Genomic DNA, 25,240 nt, shown 5'->3' with positions numbered 1-25,240 from the left:
CATGCATCGTTGCTTTGCTCGAGAAGGCAGCTCAGGAGTTTGGCTACGGGCGACAAGGTATCCTTAGGATCCCATGCGATGCGCAAAAATTCCGGGATATGGTTCCTGTGATCTCAAAAGATTGATGAAACTGTGGATTTTGTTTTTTTTCCTTTTTTTGTTTCCATCTTGAATTGTAGAGAAATGGAGAACCAGATGAGAGTGTGGATTCCCTGATTGTTTTCTTTCCCCTATTCTTTATCTGTTCGTTCTTTGGCTTGCGGGTTGTTTGGAGCTTGGTGAGTACATATGATAGTTTATTAATTGATATATGGAGAGAAAGTGCCGAGATGTTTCTTTTGCTCCCTCTTTATCTCTCTGCCCTTCTTTTGGTTTTTTTTTTTTTTTGAAGTGTAAATGCTCAAATATGTTTGGTGAATTGGTTGCTAACCAATTCGGCAGACAAGTAGCTAAATGTTTTTCCGTTGTGTGAAGAGTAGATGAAGATTCAAAATGGTGCTAGTTGTTATTTATAACTCCCATACATAGGTATGAGTTGCCTATGTACATGGGTGACAAAACTCTTTCAGCTGTGTGATGCACTACCAAATATCAGGTGGTAATTAAGAGATGATGTGGGGAAAGTTGGTTAAGGTTGCATTGTATGAAAAATCACAATAGTTTTTGAATAATGAGCTAAAGGCTTGTTAATATAAATGCAATTGTTTGTTTCAACATAAACTGTGGGTTCAATTTTCCATCCACGTACTGGAGAATATATTTTTGTTGGAACCTTCTCTAAACTTTCTTAGCTAGAATGAGGATATATTAAAATCTATTCCTGTAAATCAGGGGAAGTTATAGATGCATATATCTTCTAATTAATGTACTCGATGACTTGTAAAATATTGAATCATTCATTTCATGAATAGCATACAAATTTCTCATAAAGAACAACTGAAAAAACTAGTAAATCATCTTGCCATTGAATAAGTTGTAAAAAACTGTACGTGCCTATGATTGCAAAAGTACGAGACATGCTCTAGACTCAGCAATAATCTAGAGTCCTTTTCCAGAATAATGTAAAAAAAAAATTTATTTACCAAAATATACTAAAATCAAACTTATTTACCAAACTAATGCAAAAGGGAAAAACGCCATTTTGAATGGCATTTTTTCCCCTACCACGTCACCCCCCATTTCCACGGTGGCATCCTCCCAAAAAAAAAAAAAAAAAAAAAAAAAAAAAAAAGAGAAGAAACGCTGTTGCAAATGGCGACTTTAAAAATGCCATTTTGAATGGCGTTTTTAAAAACGCCATTCAAAATGGCGTTTTCATATTTTCCCAAAAAAAAGGAAAAAAATCGTGAAAAAATGAAAAAATTGGTTTTTTAAAATTTAAAATTAATTAATAAGTTAAAATTATAATTTTGATTGAAATTTAAAATATAAAGATTTGAATTTGTAATTCATTAAAAAAATTAATTTAGAATTTTTATTTAAAATATTTTTTAAAAGATGTCAAAAAAAATCTTAAGAAATAAAAAAAAATATCATAGAAAATAAAAAAAAGAGAAAGAAATATGAAAGAAATAAAAATTTGAAATTTAATTGAAAAACATCGTTCGAAATGCTTGTCCTAAAATTTTTTTTAAAAAAAATTTAAATAATAAAAAAATTATAATTTAAAATTTAAAAGAAACAAAATTTTAGAGATTAATTGAAATAAAAATAAGCATTCAAATTACTTTGTCAAATTAAAATTAATTTATTTTAAAAATATTCAAAAAAAATTGAAAAATAGGCTAAAAAATTTTTATAAAGACATAAAGAATTGAAAAAAAATAGAAATTATAATTGTAATTGAAGAACAAAGTTTATAATTTTTAATTTTAAGAAATAAGAATTAAAATTTTAATTGAAATTAAAAATTACTTTTTAAATAACTAAATTAATTGAAATATAAATTTTTCAGAAATATTTTAAATAAAAGAAAAAAAATACGTAATAGAATATCAAAAATATAGAAATGGAAGAAAACTAAAATTAAAATTTAAAATTATAAAAATTATAAATTAGATTAGAAAAAATATATCATAAAAGAATAAAATTATAACATAAATAATAATATATCAAATATTGGTCTTTGAATTGAATTTTAGAAAAAAAAAATATTTTTTGAAGTAAAGGAAAGGAATACGTAATAGAATGCTAAAAAGATAAAAATAGAAGAAAACTGAAATTATAATTTCAAATGATAAAATTTAAAATTATAAAAATTATAAATTATATTAGAAAAAATATATCATAAAAGAATAAAATAAAAATAAATTAATTATAATTTCTTTTTTAGGGTAATTTATAAATGTGACTTAAAAAATTTAAATTTGAATTAAATTTTGATAAAAAAAGAAATACATTAAAAAGTTTAAAAGAATGAGGAAAAGTTAAAAAGTGAAAATTTTTAAAAAGTCACAACAAATAAGGATTATAAATTAAAAATTAAAAAAAAATTTAAAGTTTAATTGAAATAAAAATATTTTTTAAATATAATTTATAAAATTAAAATTTATTTAATTAAAAAAATTTTCAAATAAAATTTAAAAATATCTTAAAAAAATTTCATAGAAAGATAAAGAATTGAAAAAAAATAGAAATTATAATTGTAATTGAAGAACAAAGTTTATAATTTTTAATTTTAAGAAAGAAGAATTAAAATTGTAATTGAAAATTAAAATAATATTTTAAATAACTAAATTAATTTAAACATTAATATTTAAAAAATATTTTAAATAAAGAAAAAAAAATGGGAGGAAAATTTAAAATTTAATTTGAATTAAATTTTGATCAAAAAATAAATACAGTGTAAAGTTAAAAAATGAGAAAAAATGTGGAAAAAAATTTTGTAAATTAAACTTTAGAAAAAATAATATTTTTTTAATTAAAGGTAAAGAATACGTAATAGAATGCTAAAAAAAAAGAAATGGAAGAAAACTGAAATTATAATTTCAAATGATAACTATTTTAAAATAAATAAAAAAAGTATTATAAAAAAATAATAAAATAATAATAAAATAGGAATTATAATTATTAATTTTAAAGAAATTTAATTTTAATTTAAATTAAAAATTATCATTTAAATTATTATTATTTTTATTTAATTTAATTTATTTTTTAAAAGATTACAAATACATAATTAAAGAATTAAAAAAAAAAAAAAGGGAAAACGCCATAGAGAATGGCGTTTTCCCCTCCCCAAACCCTTCTTCTTCCTTCTCCCCTCCTTCTCCCTTCTCCCACTTCTCCTTCGCCCTTCTCTCTTCTCCTTCTCTCTTCTCCTTCTCGATCTTCTCCGGCGTCACGGCGGCACGGCGGCGAGGTCTCGGCGGCGGTGAGCTCTTCCCCCTCTCTCTCCCTCTTCCTCTTTCTCTCTCCCTCTTCCCCTCTCTCTCTTTTTCTCATGCCGGCAGCGGGCCGCTCGTCCCGGCGGCGGGCCGCGCGTCCCGGCGGCGGGCCGCGCGTCCCGGCGGCGGGACCCGCGTCCCGACGGTGGCCCCCGGCCCCCTCCTCTCTCTCTCTCTCTCTTCCTCTCTCTCTCCCTTCTCCGTGGCCGCCGGCCACAGACCGCCGGCGGCGGGCCGCGCGCCCCGACGGCGGGTCCCGCATCCCGACGGTGGTCCCCGGCCCCCTCCTCTCTCTTCCTCTCTCTCTCTCTTCCCCTCTCTCTCTCCCTTCTTCTTGGCCGCCGGCCACAGACTGCCGGCGGCGGGCCTCGCGTCCCGGCGGCGGGTCCCGCATCCCGGCGGCGGGTCCCGCGTCCCGACGGTGGCCCCCGGCCCCCTCCTTTCTCTCTCTCTCTCTCTTCCTCTCTCTCTCTCTCCCTTCTCCTTGGCCGCCGGCCACAGACGGCCGGCGGCGGGCCGCGCGTCCCGGCGGCGGGTCCCGCGTCCCGACGGTGGCCCCCGGCCCCCTCCTCTCTCTCTTCCTCTCTCTCTCTCCCTTCTCCTTGGCCGCCGGCCACAGACGGCCGGCGGCGGTCCGCGCATCCCGGCGGCGGGTCCCGCGTCCTGGCGGCGGGTCCCGCATCCCGGCGGTGGCCCCCGGCCCCCTTCTCTCTCTCTCTCTCTTCCTCTCTCTCTCCCTTCTCCTTGGCCGCCGCCCACAGTCGGCCGACGGCGGGCCGCGCGTCCCGGCGGCGGGCCGCACGTCCCGGCGGCGGGCCGCGCGTCTCGGCGGTGGCCCCCGGCCCCCTCCTCTCTCTCTCTTCCTCTCTCCCTCTCTTCTCCTTGGCCGCCGGCCGTCTGGGCCGCGCGTCCCGGCAGTGGCCCCCGGCCCCCTCCTCTCTCTCTTCCTCTCTCTCTCTCTCTCTCTCTTCCTCTCTCTCCCTTCTCCGTGGCCGCCGGCCACAGACCGCCGGCGGCGGGCCGCGCGCCCCGACGGCGGGTCCCGCATCCCGGCGGTGGTCCCCGACCCCCTCCTCTCTCTTCCTCTCTCTCTCTCTTCCTCTCTCTCTCTCCCTTCTCCTTGGCCGCCGGCCACAGACGGCCGGCGGCGGGCCGCGCGTCCCGGCGGCGGGTCCCGCATCCCGACGGTGGCCCCCGGCCCCCTTCTCTCTCTCTCTTCCTCTCTCTCTCCCTTCTCCTTGGCCGCCGCCCATAGTCGGCCGACGGCGGGCCGAGGCCCCCTCCTCTCTCTCTTCCTCTCTCTCTCCCTTCTCCTTGGCCACCGGCCACAGACGGTCGGCGGCGGGCCATTCTTCCCGGCGGCGAGCCCCGCATCCCGATGGTGGGCCCGGCCCCAGCCCCGGCTGGTGGTGGGCCCGCGCCCCGGTGGCCAGGGCGGGCCCCGCGGCCCGACGGCGGTCCTCAGCCCCTCGCCTCTCCCGGCGGTGGGCCCCGCGTCTCGACGGTGGGCCCAGACGGTTGGTGGGGCCGCATGCCCTGATGGTGGGCCCCGCGTGGCGATGGCTTTGATTCGATGGGTTGCGATGACGGTGGGGCCCACGGGTTCCGACGCTCGTTTTTTTTTATCTCATTAATTTATTTTTATTTTTATCTTTATCTAATTAGATCCAGTTGTATTTTAAATTTTTAAATATATTGCATTTCATGAAAACGTAGACCCGTCAATTGATCAATGTATAATATTCTACGTTATCCGTATAAAATATATATGAAATATATATTTTTATATGGATATCGTAAAATACATACATTGGTCAATTGATTGTCCAGTTTGGACAGTTTGGGAATTGCATTTAATTCTATAGATAATTACATTATTCGAATGATATGCGGAGGGTTCGAGAGAAATTTCGGACAGTATTTTTCTTTAGTTCTCCCCACACATTTTGAGTCGTGTGGGGAGAACTAAGGGGAAATGCTGCCGAAATTTCTTTCGGTCCTTTTTGCGTATCGTTTGATTAATGTAATTAATCTATAGAATTAATGCAATTCCCGAATGGGATAGGATCTATCTGTACCTATTTGTTGATGATATGATGCATGTATCATGTAAATCTTTTGTAATGATAAAATAATTAATAATATTAAATATTTTAATCTTGATTTTATTGTAGGTTTTTTTGAGAAAATGGTCGGTATTCAAGTTCGTGTTTTATTGTATTATGATGGCATGATACAGAATGATCAAACTGGTGTGCAATATAGTCACCCTGCAAATCGGATGATTAGAATATCTTCATCATTATCACGTCAAGAATTATTGGATCATTTATACAGCAGTATTCCTGTAGACAAAGAAAAATATGAAATAAAGTTGAAATGGAGATCTCCTAATCTGTCGGGACAGTTAATGTAGAGTAAATATATCTTGGTTCCAATTGATGACGATGATGATGTCGAAGAAATGCTGACCTTTCCTTTGAAATATTCAGAATGTCGATTTTTAGAATTATATATTGAAAAAGAAGATGTACCAAGCTTTGGATATCATAGTCGGTTTTTAACTCAAGCGGATAATAATGTTGGGCCTTCCTCACCTTTCGTAACTCCTATGATACAAACCGATAGTGCTGAGGCCGGTTTTGCAGAACAACATTCCACTACTGCCGGTCCTAGCTGTCCAATTATTCCAAGTGCTGTGGTGACTTCTCCTGTGTCTTCTGCTATGGTGACTTCTCCTTTGGTACAAGTAATGGCAAGTGCGGGAGACGACACTCATATAGGAAATGATGATTGGGTAGTCGGTGGAATAAATTCTGATAGTCTGGGTTTTGAGTCAGATGAAAATGAAGATGAAGACAGTTGGATGGATGAGGACAGTAGCAGTAATGATGATGATGAAGATGAGAATGATGATGAAGATGTTCAAGCTAATATTAATGTGGAAGAATCTCAATCTCGTTTGCACGAACCTCCATAATATTTTAATGATATAAATTTAGATGATGGTGGTTGTGTTAGTGCTGGTCGAAGATTGAATTCTGACAATCAATTTTGGGACTCTTCGATGACTGAATTTTCTAAAGGTTTAATGTTTGAGAGTAAAGATGATCTAAAGAGAGCTGTTGATCTTTATCACATTATGAAGCATCGGACATACAATGTAGTTCAGTCGCATTCGAAATTATGGTCCGTACGATCATCAGATAATGTTCAGCATTGTAAATGGAGGCTTCGTGCTGCATTGTTGAAAAAATATGGATATTTTCAAATCACAAAATATGAGGGTCCTCATACTTGTTTGTTTACGGGATTGAGTCGAGATCACAAACATGTCAGTGGAAAGATGATTAGCACATTAGTCCGACATATTGTTGAGAAAGATCCCGGTGTTAAAGTTGAAGCTATAGTGGCAGCCGTTAATGATCAATTTCAATATACAGTATCATACAGGAAAGCATGGTGTGGAAAGCATAAGGCATTGGTTGATATTTATGGAGAATGGGAGCCATCTTATGCTAAATTACCTTATTATATGGCTGCACTTCAATATGCAAATCCTGGTACAGTTGTTTCATGGAATTTTTTTCAAGCTGTGAATTCCAATGTTCGTGTTTTAAATTATATTTTTTGGGCTTTCGAACCATCTATTCAGGGTTTTATGCACTGCCGTCCTGTAATTAGCATTGATGGCACGCACTTGTATGGAAAATTTAAAGGTAAGATGTTAATTGCAACAGGCATTGATGCAGAGAATGGGATATTTCCATTAGCATATGCAATTGTCGATGAGGAAACGACTGCAAGTTGGAGTTGGTTTCTTTTCCAGCTCAGAACATATATCGTTAAAGATAGAAATGGAATATGCTTAATTTCTGACAGGCATCCAGGTATATTAAATGCCATCGCAGATGAGTCTGTTGGATGGAGTCCACCACGTGCTTATCATCAATACTGTTTAAGACATATCTACAGTAATTTCAACACTCATTTCAAAAATGTGCAGTTGAAAAGATTGGTATGGCAAGCAGGAAGTGCTCATCAAGTTCGTAAATTTAATTTTATCATGGGTAGAATTAGAACAGTGAATGAAGAAGCTTGGAGCTGGTTGTCCGAGATAGAAAAGGAGAAGTGGACATTGGCACATGATGATGGCCTACGCTATGGTGTTTTAACTACAAATTTATCGGAGGTTTTTAACAGTGTTTTACGAGGAGCTAGAAATGTGCCAATTACAGCTTGTGTTCAACTGACATTTTATCGTCTTGTCAAATATTTCAATACGAGGCATGCCCAAGCCTTGAGATATGTAGAGGAGAATCAAAATAATCTTTTTACTCCTCATATTGCAATTAAAATTGCTGAAGATCAAGTTAAGGCTAACCAGCACCGAGTAACAGCATTCAACCTTCAAAGAGGTATATATGAAGTACTTACGAGAAGAGCAAGCGGAGGATTACGAGGTGGAGGAAATTCTCATACTGTTACATTAGCTGAAAGAAAATGTTCTTGTGGAAAGTGGAGCACGTACAAATATCCATGTTCGCATGTTTTAGCTGTGTGTCAAGAAATTGCTGTACATTTTAGTGCTTTTGTGGATGATGCATATACAATTACAGCATACATGAATGCTTGGAGCGATAATTTCAATCCACTACCACATGAAGATTATTGGATGCATACACGTATGTTCAAATGTATGCCTGATCATCATCGTTTGAGACCGAAGAAGAAAGGTAGACCAAAGTCAACGAGACTACGAAATGAGATGGATGATAGGCAAATAAGAAATAAGAACCACTGTGGTATTTGTAGGGAACAGGGTCATGATCGTCGTCGCTATCCTAGGATATTTCAACATACTTCAACTTCAAGCAGTGGAAGAAATTGAAAGCTTCGACAATTGCGTTGCTGTCATTGTTTTATGAATTACTGTGGGATTGTATTTGAATTTTCGTGTTTAATATGTTAGGATGAACTGAATTTTGTGTTTAAGTTGTATTGTGTGATAATATTGTATTTAAAAAAAAATTAAAATATATTGTCTATTTTTTTTTAATACATCTGTGATAATATTGCTTGAGACAGCGTATTATGGCTTACGATCCACGATATCCCGATCCCCGAGACAGCAGCATTCTTACATTGCAGGAGCACCATCGATCACAGACTATTTTAGATGGCGGCGTAAGCATTACAATCTTATTTACTTTTTAAATTTTTATTTTAAAAATCATGTACGTTATCTAATTAGTATATTTTTTTGCAGGAGTCCAGACATCTTCGTCTACGACGATCCGATGCAGATTTCTGGAGGACAGAGGACATCCCAGATAGAGTGTTAGATTATTTACGATATCTGAGATTTTATGGAGTATATCGGATCGGTCGTATACAGATGGACGTTGGTCTTATTACTGCTATGCTTGAGAGATGGCGTCCAGAGACACACACATTTCATCTTCCATTTGGTGAGGCGACCATCAGTTTACAGGATGTCAGCATCCTTACTGGACTACCAGTTGATGGAGATCCAGTTACCGGAGTTGATCCCACACTTACCATTCCGGAGTGGCAGGCTTTGTGCTTGCGGTTGTTAGGGTTTGAGCCCGACGCACATTTTTTTGATCATTCACGACTCAGGATTGAGTGTTTGGATGATCGTTATCGTCATTTTCATATTGCGGATGATGCACCAGAGGAGATGGTGCAGCAGTATGTTAGGGGTCAGGTGCTGCGATTGTTAGGTGGTGTCCTGTTACCTGATACTTCATCGAATAAGATGAAGTTGATGTTTTTGCCATTATTAGAGGATTTAGACTTCGCTCGTCGACTCAGTTGGGGCAGTGCAGTACTAGCTTGTCTATATCGAGCTATGTGTCGGGGTTCCTATGCTGATCAGAGCGAGATTGGCGGTTATCTTGTATTATTACAGGTATGTGAATTAAAATTTTTATTTTTAATATTTAATTATATTTTATATTGAATATATTATTTATTTAATTTTTGAAATTTGCAGATTTGGGTATGGGAGCGTATGCCGACTATCAGTCCATTACGACGACAGTTGCTCGAGATGCCATCAGAGCAGCAGGATCCTGATGTTCCATTCAGACTAGACGGACCATTGAGATACAGGTATCGAAATATTATTTTTTTTATTTAAATTTTTTTATTTTAAATTTATTTAATATTAGTACATTGTGAAACAGATGGAACGTTGCATTCAACGTTCATCACGTATCGACAAGAGTGGCACGGGTTTATAGGTGTCAGTTGGATACATTACTTGATACATCTAGACGGGTAAATTTTAAATTTTTTACAAATATCAATTTACAGTATTCATAATCTATTATAATTTTTTATTAATTTTTTTTTATTTTAACTATATTATATCAGTTTTTGTGGGAGCCATATACAGATGGGATATTGGCTATACTGCCGCAGATGTGTACAGTTGGACACGACATATGGACTGCTAGGGTGCCGCTTATTTGTTTTGATGTGGTAGAGTGGCATCTTCCCGATCGTGTCCTGTGTCAGTTTGGTCAGATTCAGGGCATCCCAGAGCAGTTTGATACCAGCCAGGGACTTCATCGTATTGATCGACGAGGGAGAGCTCGTATCGACTGGCGTGTCAGACATGCACAGTACATCGATATTTGGGATGCACGTCGAGATCACATTATTCATGGTGATCCTATTTTGAGAGGCCGTTCATATACTGATGACTACATGGCTTGGTTTTTTAGTATTACGGTGCGAGTCATTGGACAGTCTCAGTATGCAGTTTCTGGATACGAGGGCGAGAGTTCTACTGTACGTCTTTTGGTAAGATTATAAAAATTACTTCATGTTATTTGTGTTATATTTTTGTTTTATATTGTACACTATACTGATTGTTTTATACTAACTGTTCTATTTTTATTTTATAGACTGATTCTGTGTCGGAACTCGTATTGGACGCTCGTCGTGCTTTATCTACGACTGATGAGGACAAGCGGATTCAGATACTGCGGGAGATAGAAAGAACAGGTTCTGAAATATTGGGGGCGATTGGTGTTGATCCACATACCTGTGCGCCTTGGTATGGAGCAGTTCGGGCACCAGATATGAGTTATACGCCGTCACCATATGCTTCACATATGCCATCACCGCATATTCCGCATATGTCATCATTCGATGCTGCACAGATGCCACCGCCTTTTCATCCATAGATGGCAGCGTCTTCTTCATCCTACATCCCCCAGATGCCATCATCGGGTACCAGTTGGCCACATGAGTATGATACTTTTTTTTCAGGTCCATCCGTGTATCCAGATGAGAGAGTTGAACGGGTCTCTCAATCCGTAGATGATCCGACAGCATCAGTTATTCCTGAGCAGCATGATCAGCAGATCTCCTCCACTGATATAGGAGAGGAGCCATCACAGCAGGAGCAGCCGGTGAGGACCTTCCTGAGAAGGTCCAAGCGACCACGGGCGCCGCGACGTCCTTGTGGGACTTAGTCTTTGTTGTATTTGTATTTAGTATTTTTACATTTTTGTTGTACTATTTTTTTTGATATATTTAACATTTTGATTCTATTGAATAATATTAAATGTTGATTTTATTTTATATTATTTAATTTTAAATGATTGGATATTATGATCGGTGCATATGGATACACATATTCGAACGTGTCTCAGAATATTAGGAGAGAAAATATTATGCTGAAAGGACTATAAAAATTATAACGTAAATAATAATATATCAAATGTTGCTTTTTGAATTAAATTTTAGAAAAAATAAATATTTTTTTAAGTAAAGGAAAGGAATACGTAATAGAATGCTAAAAAGATAAAAATGGAAGAAAATTGAAATTATAATTTTAAATGATAAAATTTTTAAAATCAATTTAAAAAAATATCATAAAAAATTAATAAAATAATAATAAAATAAGAATTATAATTATAAATTTTAAAAAAATTAATTTTAATTTAAATTAAAAATTATCATTTAAATTATTATTTAATTAAATTTATTTATTAAAGATTACAAATAGATAAGTAAAGAAATTTAAAAAAAAAATAAATAAAAAGAGAAAACGCCATTCTCTCCCCTCCCCAAACCCCTTTTTTTCCTCCTTCTCCCTTCTCCTTCTCCCTTCTCCCTTCTCGATCTTCTCCTTCTTCCTTTACAAATTTAAGTAAAGAAAAAGAATACATAATATATCATAAAAATAGAAGAAAACTAAAATTATATTTTTAAATTATAAAAATTATAAATTAAATTAAATAAATTGTTGCCCAGCTATGCAACCCAAGAGGGGGGGTGAATTGTGTTTTAAAAATTTTAAGCTTAACTAATTACTTATGAAAAGTATTTGTCAAAAGCTTGATGAATGAGGAGAAGGACTTTAGTTCAAGATTAATTACCTAAAACAAGAATGCAAGGATATAATGAAGAATTAAAGAGAAACAATAAAGCACACCACAAACACAAGGATTTATAGTGGTTCGGTGCCAACCTTGCACCTACATCCACTCCCCAAGCTCCTACTTGGGAATTCCAAACCACTATACTTGTATGCAATCCGAATACAAATGTCGGAAACTCCGATACTAGCTATCCCAAGCTAGTCCACTTATTTCTCCCTTGTTTTTCACCTTTTCAAACCTTTTATAGCTTTAAGAAACAAAGGAAAACATTCTAGGCAGAAAAAGAGCCGTTAGAGCACTTAAAGTGAGTATTAAAAGCAACTAAAATGGGCTAAAAACTAGCCGTTGCGGATAATTCCCGTCGCAGGGGTCGACTCATGAGTCGACTCATGCTTCAGGAGTCGACTCATGAGTCGACCTCTGTTGCAACAGCCAGAAATGTGGGTTTCTGGATTTTTTGGCCCAAACCAGCAGAGGTCGACTCATGAGTCGACTCATGCCTTGTGGGTCGACTCATGAGTCGACTCACAGGTCGTGCCAAGCCAGAAAACCAGCGTGCCAATAGGAATTTCAGCGTGCCAAGCAGCTCATTGTGCCATGAGTTGACTCATGAGTCGACTCATGCACTTAAAACATTCATAACTTCAAAAATATAAGTCCAAAAATAATGAAATTTTCACCAATAGATCACAAATCATTTGTTCTACCAAATGATACTATCAAATCAGAGTTTTGATAAAATTATATTTTTGCCCCTGAAGAGCATAAAGACTTTTTCAAATAAAAAATATTTGTATCCCTTCAATCTGCTTTGTAATCATCAAAATCAATCTAGGAGCAACATAAATATATCATAAAAATAGTAAATAAAAGAGAAAAAATGATAATAAAATAGAAATTATAATTTAAAATAAAAAATTAACTTTAATTTAAATTAAGAATTATCATTCAAATTACTATCCTCATTAAAAAAATTAATAAATTAAAAAAAAAAATAATTAAACAAATTATGAAAAAAATTTAAAAAAATTTTAAGAAAAGAAAAAGAATAAAAAAATATCGAAGGGAACGACGTTTTCTCCTTTCCTCCCTTCTTCTCTCCTTCTCCCTCTTCTCCTTTCTCCCTCTTCTCCCTTCTCCGACGTCTCTACTACAGCACCGCGGTGAGCTGCCTCCTCTCTCTCCCTCTTTTTAAAAAATTTTAAAAATAAAAATTACCAAAAAGAAAGTCAACGGGTCGACTCACAGAGTGTGGCAGCCAAAAATTTTGCGTGCCGTTAAACTTTTTTAGCCATGAGTCGATTCATGGGGTCGACAGAAAAATATAAATCTATTTTTCTTAGAAAATACGCTTCCAAAAATATTGAAATTGCCTCTAATAGATTACACATCTTTTGTTCTTGCTTTTGAGACTTCAGAATCATATCTGATAAAATTATGATTTTTTTCTTCATTTTTTAACTTTTTAATGTATTTATTTTTTGATCAAAATTTAATTCAAATTAAAATTTTTTAAGTCACATTTATAAAATACCCAAAAAAATAAATTATAATTAATTTAATTATTACATTTTATTCTTTTATGAAATATTTTTTTTATAATTTTTATAATTTTTATTTTTATTTTTATTTTTCTTCCACTTTTATTTTTTTGACATTCTATTACGTATTTTTTTTCTTTATTTAAAATATTTTTTAAATATTAGTGTTTAAATTAATTTAGTTATTTAAAATATTATTTTTAATTTCAATTATAATTTTAATTCTTATTTCTTAAAATTAAAAATTACAAACTTTGTTCTTCAATTACAATTAGAATTTCTATTTTTTTTCAATTCTTTATCTTTTTATGAAATTTTTTTAGGCGATTTTTATATTTTATTTAGAAAATTTTTTAATTAAATTAATTTTAATTTAAGAAATTAATTTTAAAAAATATTTCTATTTCACTTAATCTTTAAAATTTTATTTTTTTAAAATTTTAAATTTATAATTCTTATTTTTTCTGACTTTTTACAAATTTTAACTTCTTAACTTTTTAACTTTTCATCATTTCTTAACTTATTAATGTATTTTTTTTATCAAAATTTAATTCAAATTTAATTTTTTTAAGTCACATTTATAAAATACCCTAAAAATGAAATTATATTTAATTTAATTTAATTTTATTCTTTAGCATTCTATTACGTATTCTTTTCTTTTAATTAAAAAAATATTATTTTTTCTAAAGTTCAGTTTATAATTTTTTTTTTCCATATTTTTTCTCATTTTTTAACTTTACACTGTATTTTTTTATCAAAATTTAATTCAAATTAAAATTTTAATTTTCCTCCCATTTTTTTTCTTCATTTAAATTATTTTTTTAAATAATATTGTTTAATTTAATTTAATTATTTAAAATATTATTTTTAATTTCAATTATAATTTTAATTCTTATTTCTTAAAATTAAAAATTATAAACTTTGTTCTTCAATTACAATTACAATTTCTATTTTTTTTCAATTCTTTATCTTTTTATGAAATTTTTTTAGGCTATTTTTAAATTTTATTTGAAAAATATTTCAATTAATTTAATTTTAATTTTAGAAAATATATTTAAATTTTTTTTTATTTCAATTAAACTTTATAATTTTTTTTAAACATTTTAATTTATAATTCTTATTTTTAGTGACTTCTTAAAAATTTTCACTTTCTAACTTTTCCTCATTTCTTTAACTTTTTAATGTATTTCTTTTTTTATCAAAATTTAATTCAAATTTAATTTTTTTAAGTCACATTGATAAAATACCCTAACAAAAAAATTATAATTAATTTAATTTAATTTTATTCTTTTATGATATATTTTTTCAAATCTTTATATTTTAAATTTCAATCAAAATTAAAATTTTAATTTATTTACTAATTTCAAATTTTAAAAAACAAAATTTTCCAATTTTCCATTCAAAATGGCATTTTATATTTAAATTAATTTAGTTATTTAAAATATAATTTTTAATTTCATTTATAATTATAATTTTTATTTCTTAAATTTAAAAATTATAAACTTTGTTCTTCAATTACAATTATAATTTCTATTTTTTTTAATTCTTTATGTTTTTATAAAATTTTTTAACCCTTCTTTTAAAAATTTTTTTAATTTTTTTAAAATAAATTATTTTTAATTTTTGAAAGTAATTTGAAATAATATTTTTATTTCAATTAATCTTTAAAATTTTATTTCTTTTTAATTTTCAATTAAAATTCTTTTTCTTTGATTACTTCAAATTTTTTTTTAAAAAAATTTTAAGACAAATATTTCGAATGATATTTTTCAATTAAATTTCAAATTTTTATTTCTTTCATAATTCTTTCTCCTTTTTTTATTTTCTATGATAATTTCTTTTTTTTTTCTTAAGATTTTTTTTGACATCTTTTAAAAAAAATTTGAAATAAAAAATCTAAATTAATTTTTTTAATGAATTACAAATTAAAATCTTTATATTTTAAATTTCAATCCAAATTTAAATTTTAATTTATTAACTAATTTCAAATTTTAAAAAACAAAATTTTCCATTTTCCCATGATTTTTTTCTTTTTTTTTGGGTGGGAAAATTGAGAAACGCCATTTTGAATGGCGTTTTTAAAAACGCCATTTAAAATGGCGTTTTTAAAGATGCCATTCGGAATGGCGTTTCTTCATGTTTTTTTTTTTTTTTTTTGGGATGATGCCACCATGGAAATGGGGGCTGACGTGGAAGGGGAAAAAATGCCATTCAAAATGGCGTTTTCCCCTTTTGCATTAGTTTGGTAAATAAGTTTCGTTTTAGTATATTTTGATAAAAAAGTTTTTTTTTTGCATTATTTGGGAAAAGAGCTCAATAATCTATTTGGCGTATGTTAGATTTTTGGAAGATGATGTCAGCGATGATTTTATCATTATTGAGTGTTATTTTTTGTTTAAGAGAATTTCACATTCAGGACTTGTGGGGTGGTTTTAGTTTTTTTTTTTTTTCTGCATTGGATCGTGGAATAATGATGCTCCTTTTTTCACATATATATATATATATATATATATATATATATATATATGAGTTTTGCTGTAGTGCTTCATTAATATTATTTTATTATGAAAGATATTTAAGATATTGCATTATTATTATTTTTTATATTTTATTATTTTTAAAAAATAATATTTTATTATTTTTAATTCTTCTTCTTTATTTCTGTTTGCTGTCGCTCGTGTCCCATCGCCGCCCGGCCCCTATCCTCCTCCTCCTTCACCGGCCTCCCATCGCCACCTCCCACCCCCTGCAGCACTGCATAATATTTTACTATTTTTAATTCTTTTTCTTCTTCTTCCTCTTCGTTTCTCCTGGCCGCTGCTTGCCTCCCGTCACCGACCCCTATCCTCCTCCTCCTCCGCCAGCCTCCCATCGCTGCCTCCCACCCCCCAACCCCCATAGTACCACATAATATTTTACTATTTTTAATTCTTTTTCTTCTTCTTCTTCTTTTCGTTTCTCCTGGCCACCGCCCACCTTCCGTCGTCGACCCCTATCCTCCTCCTCCTCCTCTGCCAGCCTCTCATCGCCACTTCCCAACCCCCCACCCCCCGTAGCACCACCCGTGGCTTTTTCGTGCCCACCTCACTCTCTGGTGCCACCTGTGGCACCATCTGCGACTTCTTCGCACCCACCCCACCCCATGGCGCCACCTATGGCTCCTCAGCCTCCCTCCATCCATAGCTCCTCCATCACTCCTTGCCTATAGTCCCCCTTCCCTGTGCTCGTCCGTGGGTCCTCTAGTCGTAGTCTCTGCCCCCACAAACCCCCCATGACTTCACAGTCCCTCCCCCCACACCACCCCCTCTTGGCACTGGCACCCATAGCTCCTTTGCATCCCACCTTTCTCCGGCTTTTCCACCACGACACCTTCACCCTCAGGCCCCCGCACCACCTCCCCACCGGCCACAGGTGCCGGTGGCTCCTCCTCCCATGACATCACCAATGTCAACTGCCTGATGCCACCCGTCCTCCCCCCACTACTCCTTTCCTCCTTTTCCTCCTCCGTCGATCAGGTTTGCTGATGTCATCTCCCCACCGCTCACTTTCCCACTCTCTTCCTCTTTCGCCACTTGATGGCCAGAGATCGAGAAGGAGATGATGGGGAAGAAGCGGCTGTAGTGGTGGGAGGGAGCGGAGGTGGGCAGGGCTTGATCGGTCAGTCGGAGATAAAAAAGAAGGTGGTTGAGGCAGCGGAAGAGGGGTGGGGCTTGATCGGTGGCTCTCAAGGTGACTAGGGTAGAGGAGGCCGCAGTGGTCGGATGCGGAGAAAAAAAATAGAGAAGGAAAGGAAAAGAAGGAAGGAGACGAAACTTCTAAAATAATTAATTTTTAAAATTATTTTTAAATTTGATCAGTTAATTTTTGATTTTCAAATCACTTTCATAGTTTGAATTATTTACCGCATGTGGTTAAAAGTGATTGTGAATCGATAAATTAATACCATTTATTCTGAATCAGATGGGCAGAAAAAGATTAAGATTGAAAAGACTAAAATGGACTTTGGAGCACCGTAGCAAAGCCCTATATATATATATATTATTATTATTTTTTAAATAGAAATACAAGTGATATTATTTTTTAAGCAAATCTACAAGCCATATATTCACCTATGATAATTTTATAGAATAAAAGTTTCTTCTTCTAAAACTAAAGGGATGCATTTTGTCGATGACAATAGTAAGCATTCTATCAATATAACGTCAATGGTTCAATTTTTTGAGAAAAAGAACATCAGTGGTTCATCCTCAAAGCTAAATTTATTGTGAGGGAAACTTGCATTAAGAAGACGGATGTTGGTTTATCAACCGGGATAGACCAACAACCATTTCTTAGGCTCAAGGAAGAAAAAGATAAGCCAGATTATTTAAAAAATAATTAATATTTTTTCTTATTTGGGTAATTGATATATTAGTGATTTTGTTCGAGGCAACATAACAGTAGTGTCATAGCAAGAATGTCTTGCATGATTTTTGTGTCTTTTCTGTGGTGATTGATGATTTATGTTTTTGCTCCAAGTGCTTAATAGCCTGTTTTTGCCAAATAAGTAAAGTGATATACAATGTTATAATCGTTAAGTAATTAGAATGCACCTCACAATAGCCAAAATGTCTCCCTTGGTGTTTACGTTTTTATTTTCCTGAAATAAATAAACCAAAATTTGGGAATCACAATACGTCACTGTGCATCTAAAACCACTCCTATAGCATGCACTTCAGAATAGCTTCCGGTGTGCTTTCCTATTCGTTAAGTGATGCTCCTTCCATGTTAGAAAGATAATTAAGTGCCAAAAAAAAAAAAAAAAAGATTGGTTACGGAAGATAAGATCTCACATTAGATCTTAAATAGTCAATGCTTGTGGATATGTAGGAATCTCTTAGTTGAATTTTTATGAAGGAAGCCCCTTTATTAAATATTAAATCTAAATCATATGTTTTATTTTTTGAGCTGGTAATTGACGCGACATTACTGCTAGCATGCAAGAGTGTGTGGCTATGTAACTCTTGCAAAAGAAATTTTTTATCATGCTAGCACTGCTCATGCGAAAATTGAGAATACTTAAAGGTTAGGATACCAAAAAGAAGGTCAAAAATAAAATCAGATAGGAAACTAAAAGAGTCATTTAGGAGAATGTGACTAGGAAATTTCTTTTTAGAAAAAAAGAAAAAAGCAAAATCAAGTTCTTTAGGAGACCCCACCAAAAAGCATGCAAATTAATTGCTTGAAAACGTGATTATGAAAAGTTTGAAAAGCGAGATTGCATCATAATTGGAATCTGGCTGCATGCAAAAGAGCATTTGAGTTGCTATAGAACAATTCAGTCAATAGAAAGGGGAAAAAAAAGCTTCTCTCATTAAAATAATTAAATGCATCATATATGGTAGTGTATAAAACTAATTTTGATTGCAATAGAAAAGGAAGTCCATGCATCATTTATGTAACTTCCTTTGTGCGAAATTTCTCTGTCACGCTAGCACTTTTCATCTGGAATATGGCACTGATCACGTTTTCTTTTACAGTTTATGTAAACATAATTTGCTAGAGGTTCAAGGATATTGCTAAGAAGCCCAAACCTTGCGTGAAAGGCCGCCAATGAGGAATAGGCAAGGAGGATTGACCGAAACTTGTGCTTTAAGAAATGCATCATGGGTGGAATAGAATTATGCCCACGTCACCCGCGGAATAAGGTGTTGCCATTTTTATCCGCCGGCACAGCTTGCGTGTGCGACAAGAGTTTTATTCGAGACTTATCCGAAGAGAAGTATCATTCGGATTTTTATGCTGAGACGGGGTTGTATCTTTCACGCAAAGGAAGGATTCACCTTCCATCCCATGTATTCACCATTGGATCATCTATTGATTGCTTTGAGAGCTGTGCGAGAGGATATATAACCAGTTTGGAGTGCTTTGAGAGCTGTATGGTGAGCAATCCAACGGTGGATTCACGTGAAGGTAAATTCTTTGCAAATGATACAACCCGCTTACATGATTGAGACAACTCGACCTCAGGCGACGTGGACTAACTTTAGTTCATACTAAAATTGGTTCTTTTGTCAGACTATATTAATAGTTTTTGGATATACCATAAAATTATTAATTAGCTGTTAAAATATTGCTTTAACATTTAATACTTTTATAAAGGAAAATAAAGCTTTAGGGCAAGTGCTCAATTTTTTTTTTTTTTTTTTTTTTTAAAAGGCGCTTTGGGACCTCTTTTACTAGCCACCCCCAATAACCTAATTTTCTTAAAACCAGGCAATAATGGAGCAACTCATAGTATCAATCAATCTTTTGTGTTGCACCAGCTTTCATGAGTCCAGCCAATCCTCTCATTCTGCAAGATAAGCAAAATTTTTTATGTGAGAGGAGCTGTCATCCTCTAGCATTATTGTTCACTAGAATTTTTGCTCATTCAATACATCTGACAAATTTTAGCTCTAATTTGCTCAACCGGCTAGCAATCGATTTAATATGACTATTAAAACACAAATATCGATAGAGTACTTAAAGATGGTGGAGATGGAGATCAAAATTTAGGGTGGAGTGGCGAGATACATGTAGCCTTGATGGTTAGCTTGAATGGAGATGCTGTAAAAATAGACATATTAAGAACATGACGTGCTGCTTAGGGATGGCAATGGGTAGGATTTGGGTCGGATAGTATATTATCCATCCCCAAATCCGAATTTAATATTCTATACCCAAATCCTATCCGAGATCCAATCGGATAAGAAAAGAGATACCCATCCCCATACCCAACGGGTTCGGGGATACCCGTGGATAACCCATTTCTCCATACCCAACCCATACTCGCCCCATACCCAACCCATACCCGTCCATTCTATACCCAAAAAAAAGTAAAATAATTTTATGCATATTATCAATCAAAAATAGAATTACCAATTCCATATAAAATATAATTTATGAGTCCAAATTTATAGAAATCAAACATAAAATTAGAATTACATTTAAACATAGAACATATAAACAACCAAAATAAATTTCTACATATTATCAATCAAAACAAAATTACCAATTCAACATAGAATATAATTTATAAGTCCAAATTTATAGAAATCAACATAGAAATAGAACTACCATTCAAAATCTAACATAACCATTAAGTTCATTATTTCATCCATGAAAATTTAGTATAATGCTAAAAAGGTAGTGAACTTGAATACCAAACTTCCAAATAATTTCATGAAATGACTGCAACTCCACAAATCATTTAAGACAAATAGTAGGCTCTGCAACAAATAATTAAAAAATTAATACATAATTAAGTAAATATATATAACAAAGTAAGAAAAATAATCATAAAGTAAAAATATTATTACCTGAACAATCCAAATGACCATCATCATCATCATCATCATAAGTATTTGTAGCTAATGATCTATCTATCAATGATTCAAAATAAGATAAACATATTAATATAGTAAAAAGTACATAAAATAATAAATAATATTAAATTTAATATATCTTTTTTTTAGAAGCTAATAACCAATTTTGAGCACACATCAATGCCTCAATTATTTTTGTATGGAGTCGGCTTCGATGAGGACTCACAAGTCTGCCACTTGTACTAAAAGCAGATTCAGAAGCAACTGTGGATACAGGAATAGCAAGTATATCTCTAGCAATAGTTTGTAATGTAGGATATTTTAATCCATTTTGCTTCCACTATACCAAAATATCAAAATCATCAGACCAAGACAACACATCATCCTCTAAATAATGGTCTAACTCAGTCATAACTGTTATTTTAGCTTTCTTTTTACTTTGAATAAAAGAAAGTAAAACACTATCATCATAATCAAGCTTTGACTTGATAGTTGATTGTCCGTCACTATCTTTAACATTTTCTGTATTTGAAATGTTACCTGACTTGTAGCTCTTCAGTAAATTATTTAATAATGTCCAAATTTTATCAACATACTTGGAAGCTTCTTCCTTCTCAAAGACTTGATCAAAATAAAATTCAACCAAACTCATCTTATATCTTGGGTCTAAAATTGAAGCAACACCCATTATCTCATGCACAACACCCCAATATTTATCATATTTGTCCAGCATCTTCATTGCCATTTCATGTATTACTTCATCTTCAAACAACCATTATCCTAAAGCCAACTTAATTTGATAAATTTTTCTAAAATATAAGTTGGCTGTAGGATAGTTTATCCCTGAAAATAACTCAGTAACAGTATAAAAAATCTCTAATTTTTCATAAATTTTTCGAGCAAACTCCCAATCATTCTCACTAGGTGAATACTTATATTGAGATTCACGTTGTCTCAATCAAGTAAAAACACCCTTATATTGAATAGCAGTTTGAAGCATCAAATAAGTAGAGTTCCATCTTGTTGGACAATCCAAACATAATTTCTTACTACAAATCCATAATTGTCTAACAGTTTCTTTAAACTTTTCAACTCTTTTAGGAGTTGCAGTCTAATATGCTACACTATCCCTTATATTCTCAAGACTACTTTTTATCACATCCAAACCATCTTTGACAATCAAATTCAAAATATGGGCACAATAACACATGTGTAACATAGAACCAGATTGCAACAAGTAATCAATTTGTAATTTATCTTTCACAATACCAATCAAAGCATCATTCATTGGACAGTCATCCAAAATAATTGTTGATAACTTTGCATCTACATTCCAATCCAACAAACAATCGATCAATACTTTAGCAAGAACATCACTGGTATGCGGACAAGGCACATAGATAAACCTATTAAAAATTTACTAATTTATAATAAAAAAATAATCATATAAGTATAAAATATTATAAAACAGCACTAAAAAAGTATTAAAGAGTTCGGTACCTCAAAAGTTGGCTTTGTAAAGTCCACGAGTTATCAATAAAGTGCACTGTGACAGCCATAAATCTCTTCTTTTGGGTTGAAGCTGTCTACATGTCTATTGTTATGGCAACTCTACTAGTATTATTCTTTAAGATCTTCATCATCTTGTTTCTTTCAAAGTCATAAATTTTAAAAATATCACTTTTTATAGTATTGCGAGATGGACACTTGAAAAGTGGTTGAAGTGTATTGAGAAATTTTCTAAACAGATCATGATCCACCATCGAAAGAGGATATTCATGTACTATGATCATAGAAGCCAAGTCTCTCCTTGCATTTGCTTGATCAAAAGCATGATTAGCTATGTCCCCTTTAACATCCGTACTTAACATCATTTGTCTTATGTCCTTTGTACTTCTTTTCGGACAAGATTTCATGTGTTGATGTAAATGATTTGTTTCATACTTTGAAGACCCTCCAAGTAACTTATGACAATAATTGCATTCTGCTTTATCCATTCCATTGACTTTTTTCTTGGTAAAGTGATTCCAAACCACACTTCTTTGCTTTCCATGCTCTACAGTTGAGTTATCTGTCATAGGAATTGGTTCAGATGAAGCACCCATGACATTCGATGTAGGTGTAAAAGTTGTACTAAAAGTAAAAGTTTCTTGTGGTATTGAAGGATTAGATTTTTCCTCTAATTCTTGAGAAGAACCTCCATTTTTGGGATTCTGAGAGCTCAATATTTCTTCCGACATCATTAATAAACTGCCATGAGAAAAGTTATGTACAAAACATAAATAAGCAACTATTCCATAAATTTATAACATTTTATATATCCATGCAGCTTCAAAGATATGTAGATAGTAAAAGATCGTAATATAATTTTTCAATATTAATTCAAAATAATAAATAACTAAAAAAATTGATAATATTTATGGAGTACTTGTCAATGAAATAAATAAATTTTAATAATTTTTTGTTTGTATCATATGATGTATGGCAATCACAGCAGGGATAAAGTAAAAAAAAAAATTTGAGAGCACCTCCTTCGTCCCAGACATGATGGCTAGACACGAGCAGAGGTGGCGGAGTGGCAGCGAGCAGGGCCTACAGGGCTGGACACGATGCGAACAGGGGCGATGGGGTTGGACGGAGGCGATGAGCAGGGGTGGAGGGGTTGGACGGAGGCGATGAGCAGGCGGGGCCCAACGGAGGTGATGAGAAGGGGCGACGGGGTTGGACCGGATGAGGGCGATGAGCAGGGGCGGTGGAGTGGCGGCAAGCAAGGCTTGTGGTTGGGCTGAACACGACGTGAACACTGAACAGGGACCTGGGTTGGACGGAGGTGATGAGCAGGGGCGGAGGGGTTGGACGGAGGTGATGAGCAGTGGCGGAGAGGTTGGACGGAGGCGATGAGCAGGGGCGGTGGGGTTGGAGACGAGGGCGATGAGCAGGGGGCAGTGGAGTGGCAGTGAGCAAGGCCTGTGGATCTCGATCCGAGGCACAGTAGGGTTGGACGCAAGGCGGTGAGGTCGTGAGGTGGTGGAGCGACGGCGAACAAAAGGTCACGGTAGGTCGTGAGACAGTGAACAGGGCCTGTGGAGCTCACGACTGGGCTGGACAAGAGGCGGCGAGGTGGGACGGCACGGCGAGACGGGATTGGACGGCGAGGTGGGATGGCACGACGAGGCGGGATAGTGGGACGGCGAGACGGGACGGCACGGCGAGGCGGGACTGGACGGTGAGGCGGGACGACACGATGAGGCAGGACGGCGGTTGGTGGGACGGCACGGTGAGGCGGGATGGCGGGACGGCACGATGAGGCGGGACCGCGCGGCGATCAAAATTTCCAAGGTAAAAGAAAATTAAGAATAGGGAATAGAGATTTTAGGTTTAGGGGAAAATCGATGGCAGTTAGGGTATTTAATATATTATATATATTATAATTATTAATTTAAAGTTTAGATATTATAATTAATAATTATGAGTTTACTTTAATTAATTTAGACATTAGAATACTAATAGATAATATAATTTTGAGTTTATTTCTAATTAAATTTGGATAATAAATATTAGTTGGTTAATAGCTTGCTTATTATATATTTATATGATAAAAATATCAGATACACTTATTATATACTTATACAAGTTATTTATTACATTAAAAATCTCTATATTGAAAGTACTATAATTTGTGTAGCACTTATATAATAACAAATTAAATACACTTATATTATTTACTTATTATATTGAAATTACTATAGTTTATGTAACATTTATTATACACTTATGTAACTAAAATATTGAATACATATATATACTTATAAGTCCTATATTAGTTACTTATTATATACTTAGCTGCAATATATAGTGAAAATATTTTACGTTCAATTTTTTACTTTAGAATCAAAGCTACTAATTACTTTTATAATAAAATATATATTAAAGATTATATAGTGTAAAAATAATTATTTATTAGATTCAATTGCTTTATTGGCTTGGTTGATATACACTTGATGTATTTTTTTTATTTTAAACTTAATTTTTATGGGATGAATTAAAGATGAATCACTATCATGGGGTGAATTGAAATTATCTATTTGAAGACAAAACCATAATGAAGAAATAATAATAATAATAATTATTATTATTGATATTTTGAATAAGTTTATATTCCTAATTTTATAGAGATGGAAAGGTATTATTTTTAAATAAAATAAGACTATCTTTATTAGGACTTGTTCAAAAAGATAAAGAATTCAAAATTTTTATATTTTAAAAATATAAAATATTAATTATCTTATTCTATAATAAAAAGTATTTAGTGAAAAAGAAGTTTGAAATACTAAAAGATAATGAGAATGAAGAAAAAAATATACAAGTATAATTCGATAATTGATGAAATTAATATAATTTTCACATTAACTATAAATTTAAGATTTATATATAAAGATAAATCAAATATATAATTATATATATATACATACATACATACGCACATACACACTTCTAACACACACACACACATTCATGCATACATATATGCATGCATACATATACAT

At 34.3% G+C, this 25,240-nt stretch overlaps 1 protein-coding gene across 1 annotated transcript; it reads left to right on the top strand.

Annotated features, from left to right (window-relative positions):
- Positions 1 to 4,761: 4,761 nt before the first annotated feature.
- LOC140858830 (serine/threonine-protein phosphatase 7 long form homolog) lies at positions 4,762 to 19,340 on the top strand. The gene is made up of 6 exons (XM_073260108.1): positions 4,762 to 4,887; positions 8,472 to 8,570; positions 8,653 to 9,318; positions 9,403 to 9,521; positions 16,931 to 17,076; positions 19,006 to 19,340. Exons 1-6 carry the CDS (start codon positions 4,762 to 4,764, stop codon positions 19,338 to 19,340), a joined length of 1,491 nt encoding a protein of 496 aa, XP_073116209.1.
- Positions 19,341 to 25,240: the final 5,900 nt, after the last annotated feature.

Source organism: Elaeis guineensis, chromosome 6, assembly GCF_000442705.2.
Source record: "Elaeis guineensis isolate ETL-2024a chromosome 6, EG11, whole genome shotgun sequence".
NCBI classification, from domain to species: Eukaryota; Viridiplantae; Streptophyta; class Magnoliopsida; order Arecales; family Arecaceae; genus Elaeis; species Elaeis guineensis.
Note: the sequence above shows the minus strand (reverse complement) of the source record. Positions and strands in the feature narration are given on the sequence as shown.